At 42.1% G+C, this 12,806-nt stretch overlaps 1 protein-coding gene across 1 annotated transcript in view; it reads right to left on the bottom strand.

Annotated features, from left to right (window-relative positions):
• Positions 1-12,806, bottom strand: part of mical3a (microtubule associated monooxygenase, calponin and LIM domain containing 3a) — a 70,257-nt gene that overhangs the window by 32,416 nt on the left and 25,035 nt on the right. Inside the window, exons 4-19 of the mRNA XM_062420136.1 lie at positions 12,610-12,726; positions 12,371-12,472; positions 11,466-11,621; positions 10,992-11,092; positions 8,860-9,117; positions 8,616-8,731; positions 8,096-8,222; positions 7,785-7,875; positions 6,884-7,031; positions 5,068-5,264; positions 4,858-4,976; positions 4,703-4,765; positions 4,379-4,555; positions 2,515-2,616; positions 2,081-2,164; positions 207-338 (exon numbers count right to left, since the gene is read on the bottom strand). Coding sequence (XP_062276120.1) covers positions 207-338; positions 2,081-2,164; positions 2,515-2,616; positions 4,379-4,555; positions 4,703-4,765; positions 4,858-4,976; positions 5,068-5,264; positions 6,884-7,031; positions 7,785-7,875; positions 8,096-8,222; positions 8,616-8,731; positions 8,860-9,117; positions 10,992-11,092; positions 11,466-11,621; positions 12,371-12,472; positions 12,610-12,726 — 2,090 coding nt within the window. The remainder of the gene's footprint in view (positions 1-206; positions 339-2,080; positions 2,165-2,514; positions 2,617-4,378; positions 4,556-4,702; positions 4,766-4,857; positions 4,977-5,067; positions 5,265-6,883; positions 7,032-7,784; positions 7,876-8,095; positions 8,223-8,615; positions 8,732-8,859; positions 9,118-10,991; positions 11,093-11,465; positions 11,622-12,370; positions 12,473-12,609; positions 12,727-12,806) is intronic.

The following is a 12,806-nucleotide window of genomic DNA, read 5'->3' on the forward strand; positions in this document are numbered from 1 at the left end:
GAAGTAAACAAGACTATAACCTTTGTAGGGAGTTCACTTGGGGAATTGTAGCATTTTGTTTTTATTTACTATGCACATTGTAGGGGTCAAATCTGAGGTACAGTAGACATAATTAGGAAGACGAAGGTTACGAAGAAGAAAAATGGGAGTGGGTGTTATGGGACGCTAGATGGGTTTGCGGCAGAGAAAGACAGAAACAAACAGACGGATACAGCAGAATGTGTCACCTCTGAGTGAAGAGAGAGCGAGGAAGTGGAGGAGGAAGAAGGAAGCAGAATGGTTTTCTTTGGGCAGCTCCGAGAACCCGAGCTGGACAGTTGGTCTGCGCCACTTCGGGCCTTGAGAGATGAGGGACAGGAACAGCAGATTCAGCAGAAGTCGATGAAGAATGATGAAGAAAATGATGAGCTACTGCTGAGCGTAAATATGACTGTAAATATGACTGATTGTCATTCATAGTGGCAGACTGACATGCGGTGCCTTCAAATGACTGTCACTGTACGTGTGTATACTACAAACTCTACACAAACGTAATAACAGAGTTGATTAATAGGATTAGTGCGGTGCCCCTCTGCACGTCAGTTAGGTTCAATTACACTTTAAGCACCATTAGCAATGCCTGACACACTGGCGCACACTCACATACATGCTCCCAGAAAAAACAGACCACCCACAAAGTGCACGTGGAAAAATAAAACCGCTTCATACTGTAATACAGTCCAGTGTCTGTGGTGATACATTTCCAAAAGGGGAAGTCATTTAGTGATGCTATATTAAACCTCGGCGTGAAGTTTAAAGCTGGGTGTGCAGAAACTTATTATAGAATACTATAGAAAAAAAATTGGACAAGAATATCATAACCAAAAAAAAGGATGAAGACATTTAATTTATGAGAAGAGAGCAAATAAAAAGGAGCTCACCAATAACTGAACAATCACGACCACTCTACTTCTCTAACACTTTGTGTAGATAAGTGCTTTGGATTATCAAGATTATTTCTAGTCTTTACAATTGAGTTTCATCTAATTTACACAGCAGCTAGACTTACAGTGACACTTCAGAATTGCGATTAATGAAATCCTTTTTAATAGCGGGAGGCTTTAAATCAATGTCTGATGTGAATGCTTAATCTAGTCACAAGACCAACAAAAAAATTCTACGCATCAGCAGCAGAAAACTGTTGCTGGCAGTTAACTGTGCTGAGTCGGTTATTCACATGGGAGCGGGCCAGCTGACTATAGGTGGTCTTCTACAGAGGCTGGAGGAGTGACTGTACAGTAGCAGTGGATCTTGAGTTGGTGGTTTACAGAGGAATATCAGGGAATCTTGAACTGGAGCTCTCAAGTTGTAGAAAAGTCATAAAAAAAATTCAACAGAGAGGGGAAAGGTAGACAGGATAGAGGAATATCTTTCATTATTTTTTCCTGTTTCTTCCTACAATTCTTGTATGTTATGTTAGGGAATCAATCCCCTTAACTGGTGTCAAATGTTATTGTTTGAAAACAATGACCCACACCTAAAACAAAGCTTGTTTTCCTAACCAAATTTCAACATGGAAAAACACTTCTTGCAGAAATGAGTAGTTGCTTGTCCAAGTCGTATGTTATTTTTAAGCAGGTTTGACCAGTTTGGGAAGAATATTTTTAACCATTTCTCTGTGGAGGTTTGGAAACAATTGCTAAATTTCATCCTCAAGTCGCCAACAAAATCCATTTCTTCATACAGCTGGGGCAAGAAATACTGTAGGCCATGCAGTTGCAGAATCAATTCTCATCTTACTGAAACAGCTGTTGACTAGGTTTTTAGAGCCATTAAATCATCTAAACACTTTCCATATAATGCTGATTGATCTGCGTGGGGCTTAATCGGCTTTCAGTGGATGTTTTCCAGCATCTTAAAATGAGCTCATGAGCTGTTTTCTGGCTTGGCGAGGCTACCTCCCCCCCCGCTCCCCCCTCTTCTGGATTAAAGCGTCAAGCCATTTACATCTGTATGAATCATATGGGATGAATCTGGACTTCGTGGGATGTGATAGGGTTGAAGGAGTGGAGGACTACCACGCCAGCGTAGCTAACCATACCTTCTCCCCCCTGCTGGGCAGCGTCTGACACTTGAGCTTTTCTTTGTAGCGAATGCTCAGCTGCTCCTGCTGCTGTGTGCGTCTCTGAACCAGGACAGGAGAAGCAAGGGGGAGAGACCATGATGGTGCAGCACTCTCAAGTCTCTCTCTCGCACTCTCACACACAAACAAACATTTACACACACACACACAGACAAAAATACCCATTGCCATCTTACTGAGACGTTAAAACACTCACACAGGTGATTGGATGGTTAATAAAACTGAGCTATTAAGTTAATACCTCTGAGATCTTACACAGAGAAGGTGGCACAGACAAGTATTAGTTCAACACAGAGCAGCTTTCCCCACTATGACACACCACAGGGACGTATGGTTAGATGCTCAGTCTAGTGGTTAGTCTCTAAAAGGGCGGGGGCGTGTCAACTCTTTACCTTTCTCCATGCTGGGACAGGAGCCAGGAACACTGGCTCATTCACAGGGGTTATGGGCGGGGAAGGGGGCAAAAGGCGGTCCAGATTGGGCAGAGATTCCCCCTTTGCGGTCAGATAAAGATGAGCGGACAGCGAGTGTGGCCGGTAAATAGATCGAATAAACCATGCAAGACATCATGAAATAGTCCATGATGGGAGATGGAGACCAGGAGAGAGACAGAGAGAGAAACAGAGAAAAGGAAGTGAATCATGGCTGGATGGAGTCACAGTGGCTGGAAAATATGTGTCAAAGACTAATGAGGAGATGACAAAGAGTCATAAGATCATGCAGAGCATTCACTTTGAAAAATACTCCAGAGTATATGTCATGCAGAATGGACTTCAGTTATAGAGGAAAACAGAAGAAAACACAGTTTGTGTGCATGATGTACCTCTACCCAAGCCTGGAAAAACATTATATCAGTGTATAAACATGAGCATCACAAAATGTAGGTTATCTCAATAAACAACTGTCACATCTACTGTAGCCTTTACAGATCCTTTATAAATCCACAAAACATTCTCCTTACTCACCATTTAGCCGCATCTACTAAATCTACACAATATTTCATCCATTTTTACAGAATCTGTTGAAGTAGAAATGCTTTAGGAACACTTGATGACTTTTATGAGACTGACCTTGTGCTACACCGAGTTCAACACATGCTTTCCTTGCAGAAACCTGTGTCCTCACAAATCTACTGTTTTTTTTGCTACAGGGGAAATGCTGTTGTGAAACAGTGATGATTTTGTCAGAGCCAACAATTTTAGCAGTCATAAATCCAACTTGGATGAAAACCTCCATGAGAATAATCCCCCTGGCTGGAAGTCACTTGGTGAAGGATAACTCATCTTAAGTACAACAGTTTCAAGTTAATATAAGAGCTTTTGAATCTTAGTTATTCAAATAGTAGCAGGTGTATTATGAAATATGTGTGCAGTAAGTGGCACTGCAAAATAATTTGGTTGGATGGGGGCTGATAATGTAAATTATTGTAATATATGTTACATATAATTATTCATTTTGCATTAATACATAACACATACAGAAGTGGTGAGATTTTAAGAATTCTGAATTGGACCACTGTTTAATTTTTCAAACTGCAAATGTCAGAAACATCATCATTTCTATTTTGCACCTCTGAGTGTAAAACAGCAAAGTTGCAGGCTCTCCTAGGAGAAGTCCCTCTAAAAGTCAGCGTAGGAGACTTCATAAATTCCTCTCGGTCCCACTCGGAGGTATGAGGTGAGTGTTTTGAGTCACATTCCTGACGATTCTGATACGCTTGAATACATAAATAAATACATGAACACAGGCCTAGATTTGATGGCCTAAGCAATACCCCAACAGAAGCTTTTAGAGAGTGAAAGATCACATTAGAAGCAGCTACTCCGAGACACACAGTAACAAGACGTAATCTGAAACAGCATCAGTTGAGGTTTGTCTTTCTCTCCATCAACAATACCGTCTAGTGTTCTCGTAGCCCACTCCTCCCTCCCACTGCTCAGTGGCTAGCAAACCAAAGCTCTGCAAACCGATTCACCCGAGCCCCTCTGAGCCCAGTCAGCACTGTGAGGTCGCCTACGTGAACCAGGAACAATAGCCAGCCTGACCAATATTAGCATTGTGGACCTCGGCTCATTAATACAGTGGCCTACAGCTCATCCATCATGAGACTAGAGGCCATGCCACACAGCATTGAAATCTACATGTTCATCAAACTATTCATTGTAACAACCACAACAAGAGCGCAAAAACAGTCTGAACTCCTACGATGTCAACACCTCTTCCCTGTAGCTTTGAAGTTTGCAAATTCCTCCATACCTGTCTTTTCAGTCCCGTGTGTTGCGCAGGGGCGTTCTCCTCAAATTTGGCAAGCAGCTGGGTGGCCATGACTTTGACTTTGTTGTTGTTCCCCACGGCGGCGGAATCAATCTTTCTCTCCGACAAGACAGGTTGGACGGACGGCCTGTCGTCACAACCCATCTTGGACACATCCTCCTGTGGGAATAGTAGAAAAACTGAATAAAAAGTTTGCCAGTTGCAGTTGATCTAGTGGGATTATTTAGTCCGTTCTGCATGGGTACGCCGCTCAGACAAGTACCACGAGCTCACCATCTGAGACGCTTTGCTGTCAGAACTACTCACATCTTCAGACTGGCTGGTTTTCCTTCTCTTCCCCAAACCATCCACGTCCTTCTCCTTTTTGTCCTGCTGATGAAATGTCACGAGTTATTGTCACTCCCACTGCAACAGTGGAATAGTGAAGTGCTGTATTTGATGTTTTTTAGTGAGGACCTGACCTTGGGGTTACGTTTCCTTGAGATTGCTATGCTCTGACCAAGCTTGCTGAGGAAGGAGATGGGAGATTTGGTGCTGGATATCAGTGCTGCCTTCTCCTCAGGACTTAAATTGTGCTTATCTGAAAAGAAATCCACAAGAAGAAAAAAATAAGAGTGTATCAGAATGGTAAAGCATTTTAAATCCTTTCAGGACTATGGGTTATGTCTCACCTCCAGGTGGCACTGTGTCCTTAAACATCTCATAGAACTGGCTGAGGTACATGACCATAGAAAGTTTGTCTGGCTCCACCACAGAGGACATCTCTTTGCCAGTCATGCAGGGCGAGATGCCAAATTCCCTCTCTGCCACGTCAAAACCCAACTGGTTGTTCTTCTCTTGGTCTCGCTCATCCAGTGAGTCAAAGTCGCTGAGGGCAGGAAAAAGGAAGGAAAAGGAGAAAAAAAGGAGACAAAAATCAAGGTACAATGAGAGAAGTTAAGTCTAGGAGCAATGAATCAAATGTCAAAGGCATGAGATGTGCAGAAAAAGAGCTAATAAGAAAACAATGATAATTCCTGCCTCATGTTTTTCCTTTAAATGTGACACACAAATGTGCGCACATGCAGATATATAGTCACTTCAGATTTTTGATTCTATGGTTTTAACAGTTAAAAAATCAAATCTGAGGGAGAATGACTCTTATATTGGACCTTTGTATTAGATTGCCCCACTAACTTACATAGTAAAACCAAGAAAGAAGTAAAATATGTACTTTTTGCATTTTAGCACAGAGTGATTGAGAAATGATATATTTATCTGGAATATCAGATTTACTGTGTATGAATATTGTGATGTAAATTCCATTTTTACATGGTTAATAGTAAGAACAATAGGATCACATTGTTTAAATACCTTTAGCACAGTCCTATTATCATCATTTATAATCTTGAGGAATGAGATGCATGCAATAGCTCTCAGAGATGATCATGGCTTTCTCAAATATTCAAATCAATGCAGAAAGTACTAAACATCCGCATTTTTTTTTTTGATGAATCAGCAAAATTTAAGAAAATTAGGGAGGGAACAAATCTATATTTTCCAACCACTACTATTCAAAAGCTTTGGATATAATGGAACCAGCACTGAGCCTGTATTACCATGAACACGGCACCTTACTTGACATGCTATTGAAAGCATTGCTATAAATGCCATTACGCTGTAAGCTGAAAACACCATTAACATGGCTCATCAATACAACTCAACAGCCCATTTAAAACCATTAGGCTGGAACATCACATCAGGCACAGAACGGACCTTCCATCCATACCTCTTTCACCATTCGTCTTATACATGTGTACACGTGAACACGGTTTTCCCAAGGTATCTCCCACTCATGACTCTCCCTCCCGCTATTCCCATCATCTAGCCTATCAAAGGCAACGAAGCACAACTGCAGCATGACTTGGTAAAGGTCAGGCAGAACATAGACGCTAATAGCTTATAATGTTAATCGCCATGTTGCCTCAAAAGAGCAACAAACTACATTAGACAATGTGGATGGAGACTGTGTTGTTTATAATGTGTGTGAGTGTAAGGGGAGAGCTTGCATATGTGTGTATGTGTGTGTGTGTGTGTGTGTGTGTGTGTGTGTGTGTGTGTGTGTGTGTGTGTGTGTGTGTGTGTGTGTGTGTGTGTGTGTGTGTGTGTGTGTGTGTGTGTGTGTGTGGGAGGAGAGGGAATATGACGAAAGCTTCCTTTAAGAGACCAGAGAGGCCATTATGGCTAGTAACTGTCACCTAATTTACAATGATATAGAACCCAAAACCAAGGTCCCAACCGGACTATAAACATCATTTGCAGTGAACAAACTCGCATAAACACAGCGGGCCAGTCATTCCTGGCACCGCAGCCATTTTAACCCTTTCACTTCAATCTCACACAATGACACAGGCTTGGCAGAGTTTCCGCACATTGGAAAACTAATTTAACATCTGTACTAATCAGCTCCTTATGTTTGCTCTGCATGTGTTCCTTTCAGTTACTCACATGAGATCCGGTCTGTATCGGTGAATGAGGGCGCACAGGGCCAATCCGCTCTTCCAAGACATGGTGAGGTCTCTTACATTTACGTTCCTGTATCCCTCCGTTTGTCTCTGACACCAGCTGAGCAGCTTACTGGATCGAGCTATGGATTCTGGCGTGGCAGAAAGAGAAAACGAAAGGCTTGATGTTAAAGTGGCAGGTTGGAAAGAATCTGGATTAAACATGGAAAGAAATATGAACTGTTTCTGGGCAGCACTGCATATCTCTTGCTGCTATCTAATTGCCTTGGTCAGGCAAGGCTGAGCATAGAGCCATAAAGTTTTGTCATCCATGGCCTCATCATCCATGTTAGTACCAGTTTCAACCAGCCAACGAGGTATTATGAACCATGAGATGTAAAGATTTTATTGATGTTAAAACAGAAAAGGGATGCAAATGATAGGTTAGGAAAGGATGCAGAACTCACACGACACCTTAAATCAGCAATAAGTGACATTTTTATGTTGAATATACTGTAACCAGGGGGCACTAATGAGAGTATCAATGGCCGAGTTAGTTTAGGCAAAATAAACTTCATGGGCTGCAATCAGTCCATCTAAACACCTCCGTCATTCCATTATCATCCATTTATGAGTACAAAGCAGGTAACCACAAAACTGTTAAAACTATTAAGAATCCCTGAAAAGCAACACCATGCATTTGGACTTTGTGTTACCTCGCAACTGCTTGTCAAGCAGGCAATTGTCTAGAGTGAAAATAGTTCATTATTACATTTCAGCAACAGTGACTGCAGCAACATCCTACACTGATCAATCACTACATTAAGGAATGTCTTTTTGCATTACTAAAACAGTTAAAGAGTCCTCTTTCGTCAAAGCATATCAAACACATTGGAGATACAAACCATTCCTGGCCAACTTGGGTGTTGATGAGTTGATCACATTCTCGATTTCAATGCGCATTTGCGACTCCCCTGTGTCAATGAGGTGCCGTACCTGCAACATCCATATTATTACTATATATTTTAAAAATGTAGTGTATTACACGAACAACACTGGTGTCAAATTACTTCAAAATTCTGAGTTCTTATAGAAATAGCTCCCCATTTTAATTGGATTGAGTAGTTATGCTTGCCTTTGAACTTTATAATTCTCTACAATGAAAAACAGAGAGAGAAAAAGAGGGTTATTGTGATTTGTTGTCTCTCACGCTCACCTGGCTGGGTTTGAGGAAGTTAAGGCTAATGTTGGGGTAACGTGTGGTGGGATCCACACTGTAGTGACTGAAGTTCTTACTGACGTTTTCCGGTGTGGTCTGGGGCAGTAGACGATATATGCTCTCCCTAAGTAAGGAGGAAAAAAAGTTTCATAACATAACACATTCCAATTAACTGTACAGAAAGAGACAGCTGATTAGTTATATAAAAATATAATAGCAATAGATTAAGAAACCATATTAACATTGTTGTCAGAGCGCACAAGGTTACTGGAGTTCACAGGAGTCACATTCCATTCAGTTCTTTAAGAGCCTCTTATCCCATTAGTACTGGCAGAGGTGGGACTGATGTTTGAAATCATATACAGGCACTATTCCTAGTAAAGCACTTAGAGATAAAAGGTGTGTTTGAAAGAGAGAATATGTGTGTGTGGCTGTGTGCACATGAGTGTTTGAATATGAATACAAGAGCAAGGTACAGTGTGTTTTTGTGTATGCATCAGTGTTTCCACACCCTCACCTCTCAGCCAGCACCTCAAGAGGGGTTTTTCCCTGAGCCCAGCTCTTCACCATCCAGCCGGAGTCCATGGCTGCCAGGAAACCTCGGGCGATGCCGGTGCCCATGGGCCAGAAGGGCTGGAGACAAAAGTCAAGACTACATTCAACAACCAAATATGGCCACAGAAGAGTCGAGGATATCAAACATGAACAACCCAGAATTTGAGCTTAATAAAACAGTAAAACAGTCTCTGGTGTGATCTCACCTCCAACAGGCTGTCTCCTACCAGCGCCACCAGCAGCTTGTGGCCGTTGCGTTGGCGCACCATGGCGGCGTTCTCTGAGGCGTACATGCAGGTGAAGTCAAACATGGCTACATCAGGCTGGCCGTAGTGGTTGATGGCAAAGTCCATTGAGGGCAGCTGGTGGTTGGTGGAGAAACCAGCAGCCTCACGGGCGTAAGACAACAGGGCCACCTGGTCCACATTAGCCCGAGACAACAGCAGCTCAGTGTCCGCGTAGTCCTACAGGAGAGATCAGAGAGATGAGATCAGAAGTGACAGAACAATGATAGATTGCAAAACAGCCTTCAAACTTAACTTATCCTTATTAATGCAAGAGTTACTAAAGATAAAGAGATGCGTCATCACAGAAAGCTGTGGATGTACATATGTAAGGAATAATACATGATTGATGACACATGAATAATACATGATTAAATGTTCTGACATATGAATATAATCAGCGAGACACAGGCAAAGTCAGTCATTTCTACAGTGTCTCATTGTGCCTCAAAGGAAAATAAGGTAATCTGTATTCAAAGCACAATAATAATTTTCATTCTCAGTGAGTACTGTTATCTTGTATCACAGCATCAAGCGGAAATATTATTGCTATGGTTACCTACAGCTCTAACACAGCCGACTTGAGTTTGTTTTGCTTGAGGCATAAGATAAAATAACTCTTGTGAACTGTTGCGCAGCTGCATGTGGTAGATAAAAGGAAAAAGTCTAGAAAACTATACTTAAATCTTACTTTTTAGCGACAAATCATAGAATAAAAGTTCAAATTGGTCACAAAAACATCCTATTTACACCTGGTATAAGCATGTAATCTATACCTAGATATCTATGTTATTATTATCTTATTATATCTGACATGTTACTATGACAATGAACAGCTAATGGCTCACGAAAAGCGAAAAAGGCAGAGTGAGAAATTTCTTGTGACAGAGCAATACATCACATTTGGATGTATATAATAAGTAATAACATTGTCAACCATTGTTAAAATCAACCTGTGAAGTACTGGGCTTGAAGTTGACAACAACTTCAATACTTCACCGTGCTACAGAGAGGCCCATGTACTTGTGCAGTGGAATGAACCGCGCTGTTCACAAGTCTCTCCGACATGTAGCATCAAATCACACTGTATGCTTTCAAAGTGACGTGTTTTCATAGAGGGCGGTGAGAGGCACATTCTTCCATCTTCGAGCTCCCCTGGTTGTCAAATGCCAGGCTGGTGGAGGGTGAGGGGAAGGGCAGGGCAGGGCATGGTAGCGGATGATATGAATGGGGGTTGTTTTCTGATTTGCCTTGAACTGTACAGACTCGTCGCCCTCCTGCCAACTCTTCCACCCTTCCTCTATCCCTTTTCCAAGCAGCAGGGCTGAGTCATTTAGATTGCTTTAAAAGGATCTTTCTAGGTCTTTGCATTTAAAGGGAACTTCCAGAAGTCATACCAATTGAGTAAATTGTGCCTTTTCATTAATGTATGCCTAATGACTCCAGCTTGGAAACACACCTACTTGCACACATGCATAGTTGACATTCACAACACTGTGTAGAACAATTTGCGCGCAGTTTCGATAGCTGAAATTGTCCAAAGAAGAGAGATTATTCTAACTAAATGTTAATTTAAGACACTTTTTAAAGTAGTTTCCCACCAATAAAACCCTTACACAACTATATCACACCTTTAATAATGTTGGCACATGAAGACAGACATATAAAAAGGTCTTTTCCGCTTTCCTGTGGAAAGTGGCCAGGGAGAGGAAACTACTGAGTATAGTGAGGACACGAACACTCAGTAAGTGTGCTTGAGTTGGCAGTTTGCTCCCGAACACTGTTGGCTTGGTTAGACCATTAGGCCGATACTGGGCAAAAACAAGGAGAGGAATAAAAGACTGAAAGAATGAAACAGCGAGACAACAAAATGAGAGACGGGAAGACTTGTGATGTCTGTGCGTGCACATAGCCTTTATGTCTGCTACAGTGAGACTGAATGAGACTCAACAAATGTCTCTCAAACACACACACACACACACAAACACACACACACACACACACACACACACACACACAGACATCACACTGAGATGTAAGCTTTGATCACTCACATGCAGAATGACTCCTTTTTCCAGCAGGCTCTGTTTTTTGGCAGTCATCACAAAGTAGTGCGTGTCATCCTTGTAGTAGACGATGTTTTCCAGGTCAATACCTAGGAAGACCAATAGCAAAATACTTATTGTTACATACCAAACACAATGCTTTTCCTTATTGCCATTGCTGACTGTCATGTTGTCATTAGAGGACAAGACCGGCAATTACACGACTCAGAGCACATAACCAAAGCTCTTGGGGACATTGTCGTGTCAGCAATAAACTGCGGCGGGTTTGGCATCAAACCTAATGTTAAGCATTTTAATTGGATGAGCTGAAAAATTCATAACTGAGATCAAAAGGAAAGCAACTGGAGACCTTCCAAAAATATTTTAACACTTTTATGTGTTTGATTCTATACCCTAAGGTGTTGTATTAAACAGTCGCCTCCAGAAAAAGAACACGAAAACCCCTAAAGCGATGTGACACACCTGTTGCTTCTCTGAGATCCTGAAAGAATTTCTGGTTAAAGATGAAGGCTACCCCGCTGATCTCCTCCACCTTCGCCTCCGCCGACGTGTGCCTGTTGATGAAGTTAGCCGTGATGGCGATAGCGAGCTTGCCCCGGAACTCCTTACGCCGAAACCCTGAAGAGGACGAGGAGGGAGACGACATGTGAGCTCAAGATCGGGAATTAGGGTGCACCGTTTGTGAACCCTCACGCCATAAATTCAAAACATTCCCGAAAACAGAGAGAAAGCCTTCAAGTCATAAAACAAAATGTTTCATGTGCCAACTCATGTTTGTTTTTAGAAATGTGAAACACTCCAAATACATAAATGCATATGTCATGATAAATGCAACCACATGTTCTGTATCATGAAAACATAAACATTTTATTCAGTTTTTCAAGCTGTGTGAATATATGGTTATCCCACAAGGAGCCTGCTGCTTCCCTTCATTACTGCAGCAGTCAGTGGTACAGACAGGGGCCATGGTACTCTACTCCACAGGGTTTCCCTTTGCCAGTTTGGCCATGAGCGAAGCCCCAACACTCACATAGAGGAAACAGACGGCCAATTCAACAATTCCTATTCTGCTCCGCTGGGAGAGCCCTCAGAAATACTCTCAGAACGTAGCAGCCGGACACCAACAAACACACACACACACACACACAGATGTGCACAAATGCTCATTCATTCACGAGGAACGGAGTGAGGTCAGGCACCCCGACCACAGCTGTACACAAGTGAGATCATCATCATAATTCTGTCAGGCCTCCAAGACCATGTGAAAAAACAAACAAAAAGTGGTGTTTGTGCATCCCCTGCTCAGTCAAGGAAAAAACAGCATTACTAATGCATTTCTCCCAGTTTGCATCCACACACACACTTGCCTGGTAGCGTGTTTCTCCTTCCATCAGCGCCAATGATGACATCAAACTCCAACTCGCTGACAGGGTGTGTCTTAGGGTGGATCTCAGCCCTCCAGCCTATCCCTAAGAAAACAGAGAATGTGTAATCAGACAGAAATGCAGCAACGGAGTCAGGCTCAGAGCGTTTGACAGATACGTCTGTGACTAAACACATGTTCTCTTTCCATTCATTTTTCTTGGGCTTGTCTGGACACACTTACTTTCAGTTTCTTGATCTTCGGGAGGTTCGATAAGACCTTTAAACTCTACGTTGACATGGATTTCAATGCCCAGAAGGAGGGCAACTTTGAGCAGCATTAGCTGAAGCTGACGAATACCTACAAAACAAAAGACAAAAAGTTAAATAATATAAGAACTACAAAAGAGCAAATCTCATCTTATAGGCAAAGAAGTCACT

Source organism: Scomber scombrus, chromosome 6, assembly GCF_963691925.1.
Source record: "Scomber scombrus chromosome 6, fScoSco1.1, whole genome shotgun sequence".
NCBI classification, from domain to species: domain Eukaryota; kingdom Metazoa; phylum Chordata; class Actinopteri; order Scombriformes; family Scombridae; genus Scomber; species Scomber scombrus.